The sequence below is a fragment of the Lampris incognitus genome, chromosome 6 (assembly GCF_029633865.1).
Source record: "Lampris incognitus isolate fLamInc1 chromosome 6, fLamInc1.hap2, whole genome shotgun sequence".
NCBI classification, from domain to species: Eukaryota; Metazoa; Chordata; class Actinopteri; order Lampriformes; family Lampridae; genus Lampris; species Lampris incognitus.
Window position 1 is genome coordinate 35,081,625 of NC_079216.1, and position 22,339 is coordinate 35,103,963.

Sequence of the window (22,339 nt, forward strand, 5' to 3'; positions counted from 1 at the left end):
CTACAATAAACATGTGGCCATATACACAAAATACACTGGAGGCAGCGTTATGTTAATGAATGTCAGTTGAGACAAATGACCCGAGTCTATACAGTCCATTCCATCAGAGGGCACTGTCTACATTGAGAGTGGTCTTAAAGTTGACTCTTGCTACCCCAATTCTACAGCCTTACTCACTTGCCTTTCCTGCAGCAATGTCATCTATCACATCATCATAAGACAGTTGCTGTGAGACCACATGATTTATACTTATGATGGAAAGTCCACTGAGATGTTCTTGCACCATAGTAAATCTCAGGTAAGTTTTAATGAGTTTAAGCTTAAGAGGCTCTTTTCAGCAGCAGCCACTGTAACAGGTAGAGTGGCAGATATTCTCAGAGCTACCCACATATTGAGGTACATTTCGGTCAACTTCTTCTCATTCGAGAAGGTCAAGAGTTCCATGTTTGTCATGTTTCTTGATGGCAAATGTGGAAAATTTTGCATTTCCAGAGCAAGTTCCCTGCCATCAATATCTGGCTGTCCATCATGGGTTAGAGCAGTGCTCAGGGTTTGACAGTGCTCCAGCAGCTCTTCTTTTGGCATGTTGGTGAAGTTGAGGAGCACTCCAAATTTTTCATTCACCTCTCCCAGGTTCTGAAATCTCTCATCAAGTTAAGAGAGGGCTGTATCCACTACCACATTTTTATGTGGTTTCCATTCTTCGAAGTGCATCATCAATAGGCTCATCTGGAGACTCATAACCAAAGTGCCTCTTTGTGGTTCTCAATCGCTTTTGTTTGAGAACAGCCTCCACATTCATCTCCTCATACATCTCCTTTGCAGTTGTCTGCGCATCAGAAAATCCAGTGTTTCTGTAGTGGGTGGGGGAATCTCTGGTTTTCTTCAGCAAGTTGAGCTGCATGGAGAGTGTCTGCATCAGTTTACTCACATGCTGGATGTTGTTGAGGATGTCATACCATATGACTGTGCAAATAGAAAACCGATAGGATCCAACCTCCTCAGCCAAAGACTGGGCTTCAACTTTCACCACAGGGTCTGCAGTAGTTTCCCTCACTTCCAGAAGAGCCACTGTGACTTGCCCAGCTTGCCCAGCCATAATTTCAGGGTGGTTTTGACACGTTTCAGGAGGCTATCCCATCTATGGGTGGAGGCTGAGAAGAGTTTGAATAATTTGGTTAAATATCCGAAGTAACCAATGGCATCTGGTGAGCTCTTAGCAGCATCAGCTACCACCAGATTTAAAGTGTTGGCACCACATGGGACAAAAAAGGCTCTTGACTTCTGTTGAAGCAGCCTAGCCTGAACACCTTTAGTCTTTCCCTTCATGTTGGCGCCGTTGTCATAAGACTGTCCTCTTTAGTCGTCAAAGGGGATGTTAAGCTCCTCCAGCCTTTTGAGGATGAGAGATGACAAAACTTTCCCCTGTTGACTCCTCTGCTACAAGAAAACCCATGAAATTTTCTTTAATTTGTGGCATGTCTTCTCGTGACACAATCCTGACAATGACAGAGAGCTGTTCCTTATGACTCAGATCAGGGGTGCAATCTAAAATAATGGAGAAATACTTTGATGGTTTGATCTCTTCAACCATTTTTCCACTATTTTTGCGCTGATGGTGTCTACCAGTTCATTTTGGATTCGTTTGCCCAGGTAATGTGTGTGACTGCCAGCTCCACTTTCCACGCTATGAACATGCTGCTTCATTACAGGATCAAATTTGGCCATAAAGTCCACCTGTTTGAGAAAATTGCCATTGTCTGGTTTGTTTAAAATGTCTGTGGACCGCCTTAAAGCCATGTTTCTTTCAGCTAAGGACTGAATTATTGCCACCAATCTAATGAGAACTTCACGCCACCTGTTTCTCTCAGCCTCAGCGAATGTCATCTCTTGCATATTTATAGTTAGCCCCTTTGCAAGATGGACCTCCAGTTCCTTCCATGTTGTCGTGTGTATTGTGCTGCTGGCTATCCTCATGGGTCTTTAGAAGGTGGCTTGCATTTTTCCAATCCGTTAGTCCTTCTCTAGTCAATCTGATATCTCTGAGAAAACATTTTGCAGCAGAAGCAGTGCAAACTGTCATTCTTTTTTGAGTACATTAGCTAGCTTCTTTTTATTTTTTCTCCGTTGACTAAGACTTTGTTGAAGTAGTCATGCTGATATCTTCTCCCATCTTTTTGTTTCGGAAATGTGAAACTGTTTTTGATCTGATATGGTCCTTTGAGAACCAACTCTGTTCTTACCTTTATAATTTTCTTCCCGTTAGTTAGGCAATTAGGCAGTGTGGATGGTGGTTTGTGCAGGACAGTTAAAAGAAAAAAAAAGTGTAATTCTTCACCTGACTACTTAGTCTTTCCAACTTCCCCTAAGGTGGGAGTAACTGATGTTAACTCTAGCTGCTATTATTTATTAAATTAGCAAACATTATTGTCCAAAGCTAACGTTAGCTAGTAACCCACTTGCTGCACGTAATGTAAACTAGTACTTTCTCTGCTCCAATTAAGCTAGCAACTGGTCCGACTTCAACGAAATGTTGACTAATTTCAACACATCTTTACCTTGTCTTTTTCCCGCTTTTCCTCCTCTTACTTTCTTCTTTTTCTTCCCTGGGCACCAGAGAGCTTTGGCCGTTTTGACATGACTGTCTGTGACAGCCACGCTGACTGTCAGTCATAGTCAAGCGGTAGTCGCCCATCCCCCTACATAGCCGGGTAGCGAGAGAGAGAGCAAGGAATCGGGGGGGGGGGGCGCTCAATGAGTGAAGCTGCGCAACCAGGCCAGCTGTAAGCCAGAAAAAGTCTCTCCCTATCAATGTAACTTTAGACTATGCTTTAGTTACGTTGTTGTGAGTTTTTGTAATATTTCGAAATAACAGTACAGTATTATGAGAAGTATTAGTAGCAGGCTGTTAGTTAAAAAAAAGCCTTTCCCTCCCTGCGCCGCTATGGATTGACGGCATCGCGGCGCCCTTAGCATTCGCCTATACTGCCTATACTTAAGGCTGGCTCTGATAAAGCCCATCATTGAAACATGGATGTGATGGATGTGCCATCGCAACAGATATATGGACTGAGGATTACCACAAAACATCATTCATATCCAGCACCATCCATCACCAGTGGTTAAATTGGGATTTCTGAGGTGGGGGATCCCTAGTTGGTGGAGGTTGGGACTAAGATGCGCCGGGCGTGGCGCCAGTATAAATTAAAACACATATCACATTGATGGTAAAAAATTCTATGTGCTATACTGCTGTAACTGCAAGCTATTAAACCTCAGAAAATAGCAGTCAAACAAATAATAAGCATAAATTATATTCATTAATTTATTGTATGTCACTGTCATTACCATTGCAATACAAAACACAATCTAATTTTTCCCCCTGACATTGGTGGGGACACAAATTTTAGCACATACACAGCTGAGGTGTTTTGCATTTATGATAGACTCATTTCATGTAATCTACAACCTTCATTTTGGTAGCCAACACAAGTAGGTACTGTTTGGTAGCCAACACACTCATTAACAGTAAGTCACAATAAATTACCAATAATGGAGGTCAACTAAGTCGTTTTCATTCTGGCTTTTTGGAAATAGTTTTGGTGAGCCATGTTGAGCTAAACTACAATCTCTCAACCTATCTGAAAGAAAAGGCATACTCCCAGAGGACTATCTCAACTTCCAGTCTCTTCTTTCCACTTTCTCCTCCTCCCTTTCTGCTGCTAAGCCTGCCTTTTATCGCTCTAAAATCCTATCCTCTGCCTCTAATCCTAAGAAACTCGTTGAAACCTTCTCTACACTTCTTCAACCCCCACCTCCTCCTCCTAGTTCCACCCTTCTCCCTGATGACTTCGCTAACTTCTTTGACAAGAGGTTAAACGACATCAGATCCTCCTTTTCTCACCACCCGGTTAGTGCTGCTTGCACTATCCCACCCTCTGCACCCTCCCTCACCTCTCCACGTCCCACCCTATCCCACCTCACTCCCCTCTCCCCCGACGAGGTTCTAAACCTCATCACATCCAGTCGCTCCACCACGTGCTCCCTTGACCCGGTCCCCTCCCCTCTTCTTCAGTCTATAGCACCTGAACTCCTTCCTTATCTAACCCACCTCATCAACACGTCCCTCCAGGCAGGATGCTTTCCATCTGCCTTCAAGACTGCTAGAGTCACCCCCCTTCTTAAGAAACCATCACTTAACCCCTCTGATGTCAAAAACTACAAACCAGTTTCCCTTCTACCCTTTCTTTCCAAAACTTTTGAACGTGCTGTCTTTAACCACCTTTCTTTGTACCTCCACCAGCACAACCTCCTGGACCCCAACCAGTCTGGTTCAGGATGGGTCACTCGACAGAGACAGCCCTCCTTGCAGTGACAGAATCGCTGCACTCTGCGAGAGCAAACTCTCTCTCATCTGTCCTGATACTCCTGGACCTGTCAGCTGCGTTCGACACAGCGAACACAGTGAACCACTCGAGGGGCTGGGTGTCACAGGCTCTGCACTCTCAATGTTTGCAACCTACCTGACGGGTCGCTCCTACCAGGTGACATGGAGGGGATCTGTGTCGGAGCCTCGCAGACTGACTACAGGCGTTCCACAGGGTTCGGTTCTGGGTCCTCTCCTATTCCCCCTGTACATGACATCCCTGGGTTCTGTTATTCGCTCGCATGACTTCTCTTACCATTGTTATGCTGATGACACCAAGCTGATCTTGTCCTTTCCTCCCTCTGACACACAAGTAGAGACATGCATTGCTGCATGCTTGACTGACATCTTGGAGTGGATGGCGACACACCACCTGAAGCTCAATCTGGACAAGACAGAGCTGATGTTCCTTCCCGGGGAAAGGTTGCCTGCACTGAGACCTGGCCATCACCATTGACAACACCGTGGTGACGCCAACTCGGACTGTGAGGAATCTGGGTGTGATCCTGGACCACCAACTGTCGTTTGCTGCAAACGTTGCATCGGTTGCTCGTTCCTGCAGGTTTCTCCTCTATAACATCAGGAGGATTCGCCCATTCCTCACCGACGAGATGGCACAGGTGCTCATCCAGGCTCCGGTCATCTCTCGGCTGGACTACGGCAACTCCCTTCTTGCTGGCGCCCCGGCGTCGGCCATCAGACTGCTGGAGCTTGTTCAGAAAACTGCAGCTCGTCTGGTGTTCAACCGCCCTAAGTTCTCCCACACAACTCCCCTTCTCATGTCCCTACACTGGCTCCCAGTAGCTGCTCGCATCCAGTTTAAGACTCTGGTGCTAGGCTACAGGGCAGTGAAAGGAACAGCTCCTTCCTATCTCCAGGCCATGGTCAAGCCCTACACCCCGGCCCGACCACTTCCCTCTGCTGCCTCGGGATGCCTGGTTGCCCCGTCACTCAGAGGCCCTTGCTGCCGATTGACCTGGTCACGGCTCTTTTCTGTCCTGGCCCCACAGTGGTGGAATGAACTCCCCACTGATGTCAGGACAGCGGAGTCACTGCCCATCTTACGGCACAGGTTGAAAACTCACCTCTTCAAGAGCTACTACCCTGTTACTTTTTCTTAGCACTTATTGTATTCACTCATTTAAAAAAAAATCTCTTTCTTGAACTTTTATTTTAGCACTGGTTTTGCTCTTAGATGCTTGTTTAGATGCACTTATGACCTCTGATGACTAGTAGCTCTCCTGATTTCCTACGTTAAATGCACTTACTGTAAGTCGCTTTGGATAAAAACGTCGGCTAAATGACTGTAATGCAATGTAATGTAATCTGGAATCTCATCAGTCTTTCAGAGATTGATGAGATTCCAGATGTGTTGATATGATGAGTTATGTACAGTACAGTGCATCCGGAAAGTATTCACACCCCTTCACTTTCCCCACATTTTGTTATGTTACAGCCTTATTCCAAAATGGATTAAATTCCTTTTTTTTCCTCATCAATCTACATACAATACCCCATAATGACGAAGCGAAAAAGGTTTTGTAGAAATTTTTGCAAATGTATTAAAAATAAAAAGCTGAAATATTGCATGTACATAAGTATTCACACCCTTTACTCAGTACTTGGTTGAGGCACCCTTGGCAGCGATTACAGCCTCAAGTGTTCTTGGGTATGAAGCTACAAGCTTGGCACACCTATATTAGGGGTATTTCTCCCATTCTTCTCTGCAGATCCTCTCGAGCTCTGTAAGGTTTGATTGGGAGCGTCGCTGCACAGCTGTTTTCAGGTCTTTCCAGAGATGTTCAAAGTCTGGGCTCTGGCTGGGCCACTCAAGGACATTCACAGACTTGTCCCGAAGCCACTCCTTCGTTGTCTTGGCTGTGTGCTTAGGGTCGTTGTCATGTTGAAAGGTAAACCTTCGCCCCAGTCTGAGGTACTGAGTGCTCTGGAGCCGGTTTTCATCAAGGATCTCTCTGTACTTTGCTCCATTCATCTTTCCCTCGATACTGACTATATACATGCAATATTTCAGTTTTTTTATTTTCAATAAATTTGCAAAAAATTTCTACAAAACCTTTTTCACTTTGTCATTATGGGGTATTATGTGTAGATTGATGAGAAAAAAAAGGAATTTAATCCATTTTGGAATAAGGCTGTAACATAACAAAATGTGGGGAAAGTGAAGGGGTGTGAATACTTTCCGGATGCACTGTATATGTCAATTTGTTGTTCATTTAAGAGATGGATCCTCCCCTTGTGGTCCCCCCCCGATTTTGCTTTTATCTTTTATTTTTTTGGTGTGTGTTTTGTGTCCAGTTGGCACATGTATCTTTAAAATAAAACCTAATAAAAAGTAAATGAAAAAAACAGCTGATGTGATTAAATTCTATTTGCATTTCATGTTTTGTTTGTCAAATGCATTTCCATTGCAATTAATTGCATTTTTTTATTGAGTAAGAAGTATTCCACCTCAAGTCAGGATAAAAACTCTTAACTGAATTTTAGTATTATGTTTGATATTTGTCATTTCCATCAACTCTTTTATTTGGTATTTGAAATGACAAAATTTGTACAAAAACTTTAAAATGGAAACATACATAAATCGCACATTAATAGTGTCATTGTAACATGTTTAAAGGTCACCTACAAAGCTACGCCCCTGAAGCTGCCATGGGTTCTGTGTCTTACTTAAGGGCGTTATATAGGGCCTGATTTCTCTGTACATTTGCTTTAACCTGAGCCCTGCACCTGAAAAATTTTAGTTTCACCAGCTCTCTAATGGCCTCTCTCTTCTTTTAAACACTCTCTTATCCCTCCCTCTACCCCAACTAACACTCAGGCCCAGAAGTACCAGGCACTTGTTGAGGAACTGAACCAGAGCCGTCTGCAGCTGTACCTGTTTCAGCTCTACTACAATGAGGAGGGAATCAAATCCCTGATTGTCACCCTGGAGGAGAAGCGACAGACTGTAGCCATGAATAAAGGTAGACTGGAGAACTGGGAGCAAGCTGTTAAGACCCACAAGAAAATGCATGGACGATTCACCAGAGAGCTGCAGCAGATCGAAAACGAGATCCGGTGTGTATATGTGTTTGTGTGTGTGTGTGTGTGCGTGTGTGTGTGTGTGTGTGTGTGTGGTGAAGTTGGTAGAGGTTAACAGAATAAATGTGAGGGAAATTTAGCAAAAGGGCAAAGTTTTGAGGGCCTTGTTCCGAAATCCTATTCCATTTTTAAATATTAAAAAAGAGATAAAAATATATTACTTGAAATTTAACTCTTACTTTTTCAAATAATCAAATTATTATCCCTTTAGAACTGTTATTATTCAATAATAACAAGTCTGAGAGCCACTATTGTACAGCCGCATGGCACAAAATGTGGAAAACATGGTATTTTCTTGAGGCGGTCATGTTTTCTGCGCTCGTTGGTATTTTGGTGACTCACTGTGTGCTGAAGTGGGAGGGAAGAGAGTTGTGGTAGGAGGTGTGACTGTCAATCCAGTGGTGCACTGCAGTTTTGATGTCTAGAATGACTGGTTCATGCTGTCTACCGGCAGTCTGTTTGACCCAGTCAACAGTGCACAGAGCAATCACTTGTAGACTATCATTTGGTCACTAGCCTATTCTATTAAATAAAAAAAAAGTTTGTTTGTTTGCTATTTAGTTCTGCCATGAAAGCTCATATTGGAAGATTGTATCCTGTTGTTTTTGGCTTATAATTTACTCAGATAAACTTGTTAAAATTTTCCAGGCGATACTTCCCATACAAGAACATTACTTTTTTTTCTTGGGAGAACTTTTTCTGTCTGTGGAAAGCTCCTAACTGCGCTCTCTTACTTCCATCACCAAAATGGTAGTGCGCTCATAGTGCAGTATACACTCCTTTTATTGGGAAGGGAAAGAGGAGAAATAGATGCCTACTTCACCCTTTGTTACCTATTAGCACTATCACAGTGCTCAGACAATGAGATTCACTGGAAACAATTATTTTTACTTGCATTGGTTTGAACAGATATCAGCCATGCCATGCCTCACATTTATTGCCACGATGAAGGCAGCAGTGCATTGGATTTGGATTTCTTAACATATCTGGCACCCCGGATGGTAGCCTCGGTTCTGCGTTCTTCTACTTTTTCTGTTTTTATTTGTTTAGTTTCCAGCACCCATTCAATGATCACATACAGCAGGGAAGAACTTTTAAGCCTTCAACTGTCAACTGAACAATCAATCAATCAATCAAATCAATCAATCAATCAGACTTTATTTGTATAGCACGTTTTATACAAACAAATGTAACAAAGTGCTTCACACAATAAAACAATAAAATCCCCCCTCACAAAAAAGAATAAAACCTCAACCGTCAGGTAAAAAAAAAAAAAAAAGTACAGACAAATTTATAAAAGTACAGACAAGTTTAAAACTGAGTAGTAAAATAAATAAAAGTGCCATAAAAACGGATTAATCAAAAGTAACAATCGGAGCACAATATATAAAAATAGCAAAATATTACAAAACACACTCACACACCAAGAACTTAGTCATAGGCTGTTTTAAAAAGTAAGGTTTTCAACCTACACACACAGACCAATATCTACTTTTTGACTCACACCACCCTCTGGAACACAAACTGAACGTCATCAGAACTTTGCAACACAGAGCTGACAATGTGCCCAGCAGCACTTAGGCCCAACGAGAAGAACACAAACACCTGAGGGGAGCTTTAAAAACCTGCGGCTACACCAGTTGGACCTTTGTGAAAACTTCAACACGTTCCAAAAGGACCAACCAGGTGAGCGACGAGGAGAAAAGAAATGGAAGGAATAGCACAGTCATCCCGTATGTTTCTGGGGTCTCCCGAGAAATTCAGGAGAATTTTCAACAAACACCGCATCCCGGTATACTTCAAACCCAGCAACACACTCTGACAAAGACCGGTTCATCCCAAAGACCGTGTACCACACACCCAAAAAAGCAATCTGGTGTATGCTGTACAATGCAATGAGGATCTCACTGACCTATACATAGGAGAAACCAAACAACCACTACACAAACGTATGGCCCAACACAGAAGGCCAAACTCCTCAGGACAAGTATCAGCAGTCTATCTACACCTAAAGGAGAAGACACACTCCTTCGAGGACAGCAATGTACACATTTTGGACAGAGTGGATAGATGGTTTGAAAGAGGGGTGAAGGAAGCCATCTATGCGAAACTGGAAAAACCATCCTTCAACAGAGGAGGAGGTCAGCGACACCACCTATCTCCCACTTACAATGCCGTCCTTTCATCTCTACCCAGGAGACTCAAGAAGCCTAGCCTCCAAGAACAACAGTCGGTCACTAACGGCTCCAACGACACTCAGGAGCACTGAATAATGAAGTCGAAACCAACACCCCCAACGACCGTCGCTGTTAAACAAATGCAAATCAATAGCTCCGATGGCGACGGGCGCGGCTGGATATCGGAGCACAGGAGAGCCATGCATATCATAGCTCAGATAACGACGGGCATGGCCAAACATCGGTACACAATACAGCCACTCATATCTATGGCTCTGTTAGCGACGGGCGTTGGTAAACATCGGGACTCAAAGAGCCATGGCCATCTATAGCTCTGACAACGACTCCAAGGGGATAAATTCTGAGTCTCATCACCAGCCAGTCAGACTAGCTTCATCTAGTCAGAAAGGCACGAACTGAGGAAGCCTCTTGGATGAGAGGCGAAACGTCTTCACGGATATATATCAAGTCCAGTTGCACTTGATTCAACTCCTTTGGATATGGATTTAGGTTATCAGGGGACAGGGATATGTACAGTTGTGAATCATCTGCATAATTATGGTAATTTATTTTGTGTTTCTGTGAATTTTGCGTGAATGAGAGAGAGGACAGTGGAATGGGGAGAATGCAAGGAGTAGAGGTGACAAAGGTGGATGAGTTTAAATACTTGGGGTCAACTGTCCAAAGTAATGGGGAGTGCAGAAGAGAGGGGAAGAAGAGAGTGCAGGCATGGTGGAGTGGGTGGAGAAGCGTGTCAGGAGTGCATTGTGACCGAAGGGTACCAGCAAGAATTAAAGGGAAGGTTTACAAGATGGTTGTGTGACCAGCTATGTTATATGGTTTGGAGACAGTGGCACTGACGAAAAGACAGGAGGCGGAGCTGGAGGTGGCAGAGTTGAAGATGCTAAGATTTTCATTGGGAGTGACAAAGAAGGACAGGATTAGGAACAAGTATATTAGAGGGACAGCTCAGGCTGGACGGTTTGGAGACAAAGAGAGGCAAGATTGAGATGGCTTGGACATGTGTGGAGGAGAGATGCTGGGTATATTGGGGGAAGGATGCTGAATATGGAGCTGCCAGGGAAGAGAAAAAGAGGAAGGCCAAAGAGGAGGTTCATGGATGTGGTAAGAGAGGACATGCGGGTGGCTGGTGTGACAGAGGAAGAATCAGAGGACAGGAAGAAATGGAAATGGATGATCTGCTGTGCCGACCCCCAACAGGGGCAGTCGAAAGTGGTAGTAGTAGTAGCAGGGCTCCAGACTAACTTTTTTCATCACCATCCCGAAAAACTATTTTAACCGTCCCGAAGTGAATGTGAACCGTCCCAAAATCAAAATGTTGTTTCTTTACTTTATCATCATCTATAGTTGCTGTTGGAATTGGAATGAGGAAATAAATAATTACATTTTTATTTATTTCTTTATTTCTTTATTCCAAGGAAGGGGGGGGGGAAAGGTCAAACATTTGGTGGTTCCAGTTTCTTTAATGTGAGGATTTGCTGCTTTTCTAGTAAATGAAGAGTCTTCGGGTTTTGAACTGTTGGCTGGACAAAAGAAGCAACTTGAAGGCTTTGGGCTCTTGGAAATAGTGATGAAAATTTTTTACAATTTTTTAAATTTCATAGACTAAAAGATTAATAGTTAAAAAATTCTGTATATTATTCAGTAAAAAAGAAAAAGAAATCAGTAGTTTTACCCTAAATCAGCATGTGAGAGACAGAATTTAGTAACATAATCGTTTAAACAGTCTGTGTCCCAGTCTGTTTTCTCAGTCTTTTTACTGAGGTCTTTGTACTCTAAAGCCACTTCTCCACCACTTTGTCACTGCTTTCACAGAGTCATACTGCTGGTCAGGAGGACCATGAAAGATACTATTTGCAGTAGGCAGTTGAGCATTTCATTTGACAGGCAGGACCTCCAGTCTGACTTGATCCTCTTCATACAAGAGAAGCCACACTCACAACAAAAGGAGTTCATGGGAAGGACGAGGCTGATCTCTGCTACCACCTGCATGTGCTGGAACTGTCCCTCCCTTCCTATCACTCCTTGAATCAGCTGCTGCCATAGCACCTGGAAATCAAGGTGCTTGTAGTGGCGGGCAACGAGAATCTTGAGATCAAGCCACTCTCTCCTAGCTGCTTCCACAGATTCAAAGTTCTCACATGTCTCAAGCACTGGATGGAAATGCTCCATAAAGAGATTTAGCTCAGTGGTGCCAAATGTTGCCAGCTCAGTGGTGTCCTCTGGCCGGTTGGACAGGTAAAACAGTGTGGAAGTTTCCTTCAGTATGCCAGTGTCCAGACTCATAAATCGCTCTGACACAAACTCACAGAATCTATGAAGCTTGAGTGTGTTAACGTTGTTGTCATCAGCACTGGTCCTGCATATCTGGACACCCTGCTGCCAGTTACTTTCAGCCCCAACTTCATCCGTGAACTGGCATAACCTTGGTCCTGGGTTTGTCCACAGTTAACAGAAGAATCTGAGTTGTACGTTGTAAATCATTTTTTCTTTGATGCTGATTTTGTTCTCTCGTCCTCCTCGTCTGTCTCTCCCTCCATTTCACAAAAATGACAAAATAAATTGAAGGTTTATAGGCTAGTAGGCCAGCTAGCTGAACTCACTCACGATAGGGTTGTTGAAGTGGATGCACGCGGCAGATTGACAGGCAGGCAGCCCGGGCAGTTGTTAGTTGATACGGCACACTTTCGTATTTCTGCTACCAATGAAATAGAAGTCGCTGTTTTACCAATTTTTACCTGTTTACAGACACAGGATTGGATGTCTAAACATAAACGGCAAGAAAACAGTACAGCGGCAGAATAAACCAAATGAGGTTCTATTGGGGAATACGACATTCTAAATTAGAAGTACATTTTCACAAAAAAAAAAAGAAGGGACAATTCATGTCCTGGGAAAGAATATTTATTTCCCGGGACAGTCACTCAAAAAAGAGAACAATCCCGGGAAAACCGGGACGGGTGGCAACACTACTCCGAACAGATACTCTCAGTCCTGCTGTGTTTTAGCTGTAACATAGCTGTAAGCTCTAGTATTAGCTTTGTTAGTGGTTAGCTTCGTTAGCTTATATTAGCTCAGTTAGCTGTTAATGCTATGGAGCCATTGAGGGGACGTTAGCTCTGTCAAACACCAAAGGATTGTGTTGGCCACTGGCTACAAACAGCTAACAGCTAGCAGCCATAACATCGGAATCTGTTTGATTACATGAACATTAAAATCACCTAAGATGGTGAAACAATCATAATCAGTGGAAACCATATACAGTAGCTCCAAAAAGTCATGAAGAAAGCCATGTTTAGATTTTGGTGGCTGATAGACAGTAATTATTAAAATCATAGCATTATAATGTATAGTAAAAGCAAGGTATTCAAAAGACATGAGTTCCTCGAGGGGAATTTCCTTGCAGCTATAGGAATCAGAGAAGACAGCAGCTATTCCACCACTTCTCTTACCAGATCTGGTAGTATGGATGAATTTGAGGCCAGGAGGTGCAGTCTCAATGAGCGCGACTGCATCATTTCTATCCAGCCAAGTCTTGGTCAGTTGGGTGAAATCCAGGTTATGGGTATTTATAAGATCATTGACTAAAAATTATTTATTAATTTATTGACCTGATATTTAATAAAGCCATTTTTATTGTCCGAGGTGCATGACTTTGTGGGGGACTGAAGTCCGAACTGGCAATACATTGTTTAAATCCCTGTATGTTATGGGGAGATTACAGGGTCTGTGTCTGTGGAAATTTCTTGATTCTAAGATGCATCGCGATGCAGACATGGACGATTCTGAATCGATGCAGTGACAGAACATAATCGCACAAAATTATAGCCTTCTAACATTGATTGTTGATTGATTGATTGATTGGCCTCTGCTGGTAGTTATAATTACTTCCAGGAGCTACGTCGCATTGACTTGTGGGCGTAGTGGGCAAACGTCAGGGAGCTATGGTGGAGGGAGACAGAGAGCAGCCATGTGTGATAAAAAAACGCACCCATGTGTGATAAAAAAACGCACCAAGAATTTTGAACATCTGGGCACATTTTTGAGTTTCATGAACTTAAGGGTGGAAAACATGAACTTGACAAGATGCACGCTCTATGTAAAATTTCTCGCACAAAAATTAAATACTTCGGTAATACAACACATTTGAGGAACCACGTTAGCTGTTTTTACGCTGAGCTAATGTTTGCAACCATAAAGAATACAGCGAGCCCAGCTAATCAGCCAAGAATTGAGGAGGCGCTGTAAACTTTGCTGTCAAACTCTGAGAGAGGAAAGAGAATCACCCGATCTGTGGCAGCTTTCATATTGGGATCTACGACCTTATTCAGTCGTAGAGAACCCCGGGTTTTGACACCTGCTGAAGACCATGGAGCCACGGTATAAACTCCCATCATGAAGTCACTTTACAGAAACAACTGTACCTGAACTCTACAGCGAAACCAACGTCCAGGTAATGGAGTCAATGAGTAAAGCTAGTCGAGTAGCCATTATCAGAATCAGAATACTTTATTAATCCCCGAGGGGAAATTGGGTTCTATTGCAGACACTCACGCTCTAATAACTAAAAACTTACAAGATAAGAAAATAGAAACAAACGAAATAGAAATAAAGATAAGATAAGAAATAGAAATAGAAATAAGAACAAAATATATCAACAAGCATGGTGCACATAACACCCTATCTATACTGCACTACTGCAGCACACACCAAGCAGCAGAAACAAAACCCGACAGGGCCAGTCCAATGACCATTAACTCAGTGTCTGACAGTCTGAGTCTGAGGGAAGAGTTGTAAAGTTTGATGGCCACAGGCAGGAGTGACCTCCTGTGGTGCTCTGTGGTGCTTTTTGGCAGGACGTCCACTAACAACAACTTTCGGGAGTTGGCCGCATAGGTTGACAGGATTTTTCTGGCCAGCCGACAGTAGTGTGCAGCCGCTCTGTGGCCTGCCCACGCTCTTCCACCACCACTGGTTGAGGCTGCGGGCGTTGCCGTGGCAGCAGTTTCTTGTCGGCAGCAGGACTCAGGAGGACTGTGCTTCTACTATGCTTGGTTTGGATCCAAAGCCAAGCAATGGCGTGCACCATGCACTTTCAGCAGGGCGGGAAAAGCCAAGGCCGGCGCTCAGTAGTAGTCCTGAGCATTGGCCAGGAAGGCAGGCTGCTGTTTATTCAGGACACTATCTCTGGCCGGTGGTTGCTAGTTGATTCAAGCGCGCAGCAGCGCATCCTGCCGGCGACAGCAGTGGATGCGATGGCTGGCGGATTCAGGCCCCCCCCGCCCCATGGATGCTGCCAACGGCACCCCCGTCCACACGTATGGCATGAGGTATGGGGAGGTGATTTTTGGAGGTCGGCTATTTGGCTGGGACTTTGTGATGGCTAAGATCTCCATTCCCCTCCTGGGCACGGATTTCCTGCGCGCTTATGGACTGTTGGTGGATGTTAAAAACCGCTACTTGATTGATCCCGTCTTCTTCTGCTTCTACCCATGTACGTTAGGGGAGGCGGGTCCCATCAGCTTGTCCAATATGCTTGCCACTGGGGATGAATTTCAGCGTCTGCCCGCTGAGTTTCTGGACCTCACAATACCCATCTTCTCGTCAGCAGTCACCAAGCATGGAGTAGAACACTACATCACCACCACTGGCCCTCCAGTCTATGCCTGTGCATGGCGCCTCGATCTAGCCAAGCTCGTCATTGCCAGGGAGGGATTTGCCATCATGGAGCGCATCGGCATCGTGCGCCGCTCTGAAAGCCCATGGACCTCCCCCCTGCATTTGGTCACAAAGGCTAGTGGCAGCTGGCACCCATGTGGTAATTACCGCCGTCTCAACAATGCTACAACGCCAGACTGCTACCCCGTCCCGTCCAGGACTGTGCACGCCGTGCACTTGGCACCTGGCGTGATTACTGCCGTCCACGCCGTTCGGCCTGTTCGAGTTCGTGAGGATGGCGTTTGGGCTCAAGGGGGCTGCGCAGACCTTTCAGCAGCTCATGGACTCTGTGCTATGGGATCTGCTATTCCTGTTTGTTTACCTGGATGACATTCTCGTGATTTATATTTACATTACAGTCATTTTGCCGACGCTTTTATCCAAAGCGACTTACAATTAAGTGCATTTAACATAGTAAATCAGGAGAACTACTAGTCATCAGAGGTCATAAGTGCATCTTCTCTCTAAACAAGCATCTAAGAGCAAAACGAGTGCTAAAGTAAAAGCGCAAGAAAGAGTTTTTTTTTAAATGAGTGAATACAATAAGTGCTAAGAGCAAGTATCAGGGTAGTAGTTCTTGAAGAGGTTAGTTTTCAACCTGCGCTGAAAGATGGGCAGATATACTGATCGCGGATGTGATCAGTACAGTTGGGCCTGCCAGCCATTGACTTCTTCAGGCATCAGGGTACAAAGGACGGAGCAACCCCCCTCCCTGACATGGTGGACGCCATTGCCAGATTCCCACACCCGAACACAATGAGGTCCCTGCAGGAGTTCCGGGGCATGGTGAACTTTTACAACTGGTTCATTCCCCGGGCAGTTCATCTCGTGCACCCCCTGTATGAGGCCCTGAAGGGTAGGGACCCCAAGGGCCCAGTGGACCGTTCAGATAAGAGGAACCAGGCATTTGAGGATGCTAAGGCTGCGCTGGATGACGCCGCCTTGTTGGCGCACCCATCACCAACTGCCCTGGTAGCACTCACCACAGATGCCTCAGATTACGCCTTGGGGGCAGTGTATAAGCAGTGGATGGACAGAACCTGGCAGCCACTTGCTTTTTTCAGCCGCCAGCTATGCAGCAGTGAGAGGAAGTACAGAACTTTTGACCAGGAGCTTCTTGGCCTGTTTCTCACCATCTGCCTCTTCTGGTTCCTGCTGGAAGGCCGCCGGTTCTCTGTGTTTGTGGACCACAAGCTGCTGACATTCGCCATGGCCAAAGCCACCGAGCTGTGGTCTGGGTGCCAGCAGCGCCAGTTCTCTTACATCTTGGAGTTCACCACAGACATCCGGTACATCACCGGCAAGACTTCCTTTGTTGCCGAATGCCTCTCCTGGGTGGTGGTGGGGGCCATCCACTTGGGACTTGACTACGCTGCCATGGCTGCAGACCAGGCTGTTGACAGGGAAGTGCAGGCCTACCGGACCGCTGACACTGGGCTACAGTTGAAGGATGTTGTGTTCGGCGATGCCGGGACCCCACTCCTTTGTGACATCTCCCTGGTTCAGCCCCGGCCCATGGTGCCCAGTGGCTGGCGGCGGGGGGTTTTTGATGCCATCAATGGCCCTTCACACCCAGGTGTGAAGGCGTCAGCGAAGTTGGTGGGGGCCAAGTTCGTGTGGCATGGCCTCAGGAAGGACGTCAAGGACTGGGCAGGCACCTGTGTGGCATGTCAGTGCTCCAAGGCTCACTGCCACACCAACGCACCCCTGGCGTTGTTTCTGGTGCCCAGGAGGCATTTCGACCATGTCACTGTGGACCTAGTGGGACCCCTTCCCTCCTCCTGTGGTTTCACTCACCTCCTCACCATGGTGGAGAGGACCACCAGGCGGCTGGAGGCTATTCAGCTGTCATCCACCACATCTGCCGAGGTGGCCCAGGCGTTCATCGGGTCCTGGGTAGCCCATTTTGGCACACCGTCTGACCTCACTTCTGACCGGGACCCGCAGTTCACATCCGAGCTCTGGACTGCAGTCGCTGAAAGCCTAGGTGTGAAGCTCCACCGCACCACAGCGTACAACCCGCAGGCTAATGGTTTATGTGAGCGGTTTCATCGTTCTATGAAGGCCGCTCTTCAGGCCAGCCTCACAAACAGCAGCTGGGTGGACCAGCTCCCATGAGTCATGCTTGGCCTGCGGACTCCTCCTAAGAAAGACCTCCAGTCCTCATCAGATGAGCTGGTTCATGGCCAGCCACTGCAGATCCCAGGGGAATTTCTCCCGGACGGTGCGGCACCCTGGTCTGCTGCCTATCAGTGGGCTATGTTCCAAGACGGCGCCGGCATTTTCAATCCAGTCCCAACATCACGGTACGACTTCCCTCAGTCTTGCGTCCCCAAGGACCTGCAGTCTGGCAAGTACATCTTCATCTGGCAAGACGCCCACCGTACCCCTCTGCGGCCCCCCTATGATGGCCCTATCCGTGTCCTGGCAGCGGGTGCTAAGGACTTTGTGGTGGACATGGACGGTAAGCCAGAGCGGGTTTAAGTGTACTGCCTCAAGCCAGCTCACCTAGAACTGGCCCAGCCTCCTTGGTGTGGATGCCCCCCTGCCCCTACACCCTTCAAGAGGAGTCGTTTTGGCCGCATTATTCGTCCCCCGCCACGTTGATTTTTTTTTTCTCTTTTTGTCATGGTGAATTCAGGGGGTGCGTGTTTAGTGACCTACTTTAGCCAGGTTAGATTTTCACCATGTGGACCAGAGACTGTCCCTTCAAGACAGTGGGTTTAGGGGTTAGCAGGGGGGATTATGGGTAGGCACGAGGTGGAGGTTTTGATGATTGTTGTCACTGACAACTGTTCACTTGATGTTTGTTGGAGGAAATGAACGACCGCACGGCTGTGTGGTCAAAAGGAGAAGTGGTCTCGTCTCTTTTCTGTCATCCTCCACAAGATACTGTAAAGCTCCATTGCTGCCTCTCACCAAGGATCCTTTGAACTCGTGACGTGTCCATGAGGTCACATTTCCTCTCCTCTCCAGGCTGTCAAAGAGATACTTGTGTATCCCAGCCATAAGCGTGTCTGCAGAAAGTGTGATCTCCACTGCAGGAGATGTGGTCACTGCAAAAAGAAGCACTCTCAAACCAGAACATTTGGATCACATGGTGTTCTTACACATGAACCTACAAATTTCCAAATGCTGAGCAGTGAGCAATTTTGTACTTGTCATATTTTACTTTTACTGAAAAGGTCAAAAGGTACATTTATACTGGCATTGAACATTTTCACGCAAATATAGGTAAGGCAAGGCCTATACCATTTATTTTCGTTTACAAATTAATTTAATTTCATGTTTTAATTTAAGGACATTTATGTTAACATTTTTTTGATATTTTTTTTTATGAACAAGTACCACATAAAGATACACTATCTACACTCACCAGCTTGGATCCTAATCTCATCCTTACTGCTGGTTCTCCACACTCATTATAATTAAACTGTGACAAGCTATGGTAACTATCAAAGCTTGCTCAGGTGAGGTGGTTGATATAGCCATTTCTGCTATTATTTTCTTGTGCTTCAAAAACTTTTTTCCACTGGCATAAATACTGTGAGCATGAAATGTGAGGAGTCCTACTGTCACTTTCACACCCGACAGTAAATGGAGATATTGCACACTAAACTGAGAGGATGGTGTAAACCTGTGGAGAGCAGGAATGACTCACAGGTCACTCACACAGCTTGTGTTGTCCTGCCAAATAGGCTTAGTCTATTTTTGATCTCAGGTTCATGTTCATGTTTTCATGTGTTCTGGAGTTTTTCTGTAATTCATTTGATATGATGCGGCTGTAGCGTCCATGGAATCCCGGTGACTGCATATATTATAGACTGTTGTAGTACTGTTGTTTTGAATGCACTTTCTAAATAAAAAAGGGAGTTCAGTTTTACCTGACTGCTTGTATTAATTGATGAAAAAGTAGCCATGTGAAGTAATATAGAAAATTGAGGATGTGATACACTGAGATGCATTGTGTAATTGAATCGTTGACAGGTGAATCGTAATCAAATCATGAGACCAGTGAAGATTCACACCTCTGTTTATTATAAGAACTAATATGGCAGAGTGACAGTCATTAGTATGATGGATTGGACTCAGCAAAGGACTTCAATAGGTGTAGTTTATCGCGGAAACAAAATTGAAAACACTTTGCCCCTGTGAACATCAATTAGTGACGGAACTGTCCGCACCTGTGTGCGGGTACCAAATGTTGTTGTCCATAGCACAAACACGACAGTTGGAGACAATGGAATAAAACATGTTTGCAGCCAGCATTCATGAGCCTACTCGATTTAGATGGAGTCCATCACCTTTAAAATAGAAGAGTGCTCCCAGAACAGATTAAAATTGTCAATAAAACCAAATTGTAAACGAGAACACTGCGACTGAAGCGATGTGTGAAGCTGCAAAAGTCTGCTAAAACGACCAATGTCACAGCCGAAAGTGGGAAGTGGACCAGCGATAAAAGCGTAAAAGCTCCCGTGGAATGTCATTTGTGCCAGTGTGAATAACAACTTTCTTAATGGAGGTATACTGGGATAGCAGATTAGGAAGTTCTACCAGAATGTCATTTACCTTGGCACCTGTAAAGCAATGCAGCCCTACTGGACCTGATGTCCCTGATGATAGAATCACCCACAATCAGAACAGAAGGTGGCTGTGGAATGGGTGCAGTAGAAGAGCGCACCTGACCATCATACATCAGTGGATGGGGGCTCCCAGCCAGTGTGGGGGACACAGCACCGGGGGGAGGGCACAGGTGGCTAGTTTAGAGTTGGCAGAGTGTTTGGACACCGCCTCCTTCAACAACTTATGTCGAACAGATGAGGTTTATTTTTTTTCTGTTTTACTTTTGTTTGTTGGTTTGTTTTTGCACTTGACAACATGCACCACATCAGCCAGTACACCCACACATGCACTACCTTACACCGCTGATTTACTGACACACACATCCATACTTTATTGTATCGAGTTTATTCTTTATTTTGTAATAAATCATTTTGGTTTATTGAATGGTTGTCCCCCAAGAGGTGTCCCCCTTTTTAGTTGAACCCTGTAGAGCCAGGGGTTGTAACACTGAGCCATGCCATTGTTGCTTTAGCTTTGTACTTAGGATCATTGTCCTGCTGGAAGGTGAACCTTCCCACCAAATTCAGTTTTTTGGCTGACTGCAACAGGTTTTCTCCCAAAATTTCCCTGTATTTAGCTCCATCCGGGGTGGCGCAGTGGTTAGCGCGGTTGCCTCACAGCAAGAAGGTCCTGGGTTCGAGCCCTGGGGTCGTCCAACCTTGGTGGGTCATCTCGGGTTGTCATCTGTGTGGAGTTTGCATGTTCTCCCTGTGTCTGCGTGGGTTTCCTCCGGGTGCTCCGGTTTCCGTCCACAGACATGTAGGTCAGGTGAATTAGCTGTACTAAATTGTCCCTAGGTATGAGAGTGTGTGTGTGTGTGTGTGTGTGTGTGTGTGTGTGTGTGTGTGTGTGTGTGTGTGTGTGTGTGTGTGTGTGTGTGTGTGTGTGTGAGAGAGAGAGAGAGGTGTGTGTGTGTGTGTGTGTGTGTGTGTGTGTGTGTGTGTGTGTGTGTGTGTGTGTGTGTGTGTGGGCCCTGTGATGGCCTGGCAGCCTGTCCAGCGTGTCTCCCCACCTGCCGCCCAATGATTGCTGGAATAGGCTCCAGCATCCCCGAGAGCCAGATAAGCGGTTCAGATAATGGATGGATGGATAGCTCCATCTGTTCTTCCCTCAATATGAACAAGGTTCCCGGTGCCTGCGGTTGAAAAGCAACTCCATAGCATTATTCTGCCGCCACCATGCTTCACTGTAGGAAGGGTGTTTTTTAGGGCATGAGCAGTGTTAGGTTTGCACCACACAGTGCTTTGAGTGTTGGCCAAATAGCTCAACTTTTGTCTCATCTGACCACAAAACCTTTACCCACATCCTAACTGGGTCTCTCTCATGCTTGGTAGCAAACTCCAAGTGTGCTTTTATATACATAGTTTTGAGTAATGGCTTCTTTCTTGCGATCCTCCCATACGCTAATATTTTTTTCCGAGGATGAATCTGGAAAGTTCCCACCCTTAAGTGCCAGGTCAGCCTACCAGGAGTCCTGCCCTCAATTTCACATTAAATTCATTCAACTCATTGCATCAGGCTGCGGCTGACAGTACATATGGCCTATCATTAAATCGTGAAAATCTTGATATTGATTTGGGGACAAGGACATGGCTGGATAGCTTGCTGGTCTTGTTGTTAAACATCCTGTCAAATTATATTTACTGTTTGTCAACCATACGCAGTGTTACTGACATTGAATTATGCGAGCATAACATTAGCTTTCTGGCCCGTAGCTGAGTGAGCTGAGCAGACTATTTCACATCTCCCGTTGTCAAGTCGTATCTAAGGCTCATCCTATTTACTGGAGCAGTGACTATCATTTCCATTGCATTCAAACTTAATTTCTTTGGGATCCCCCCCCCCCCTTTTCTCCTCAATTGTACCTATCCAATTACCCCACTCTTCCAAGCTGTCCTGGTCACTGCTCCATCCCCTCTGCTGATACAGGGAGGACTGCAGACTACCACATGCCTCTTCTGATACATGTGGGGTCGCCAGCTGCTTATTTTCACCTGATAGTGAGGAATTTCACCAGGGGACGTAGCACCTGGGAGGATTACGCTGTTTCCCTCAGTTCCCCCTCCTCCCTGAACAGGCGCCCCGAGGAATCGTTAGTGCAGCGACCAGGACACATACCCACATCCGGCTTCCCACCTGCAGACGCAGCCAATTGTGTCTGTCAGGATACCTGACCGAGCCGGAGGTAACACGGGGATTGGAACCAGCAATCCCCCTGTTGGTAGGCAACAGAATAGACTGCTACGCTACTTTCTGATGGAGTTCACAGCCG

At 45.5% G+C, this 22,339-nt stretch overlaps 1 protein-coding gene across 1 annotated transcript in view; it reads left to right on the forward strand.

Annotated features, from left to right (window-relative positions):
- smc1b (structural maintenance of chromosomes 1B) overlaps window positions 1-22,339 on the forward strand; it is a 229,085-nt gene that overhangs the window by 12,915 nt on the left and 193,831 nt on the right. The window contains exon 5 of the mRNA XM_056282390.1: window positions 7,266-7,504. Coding sequence (XP_056138365.1) covers window positions 7,266-7,504 — 239 coding nt within the window. The remainder of the gene's footprint in view (window positions 1-7,265; window positions 7,505-22,339) is intronic.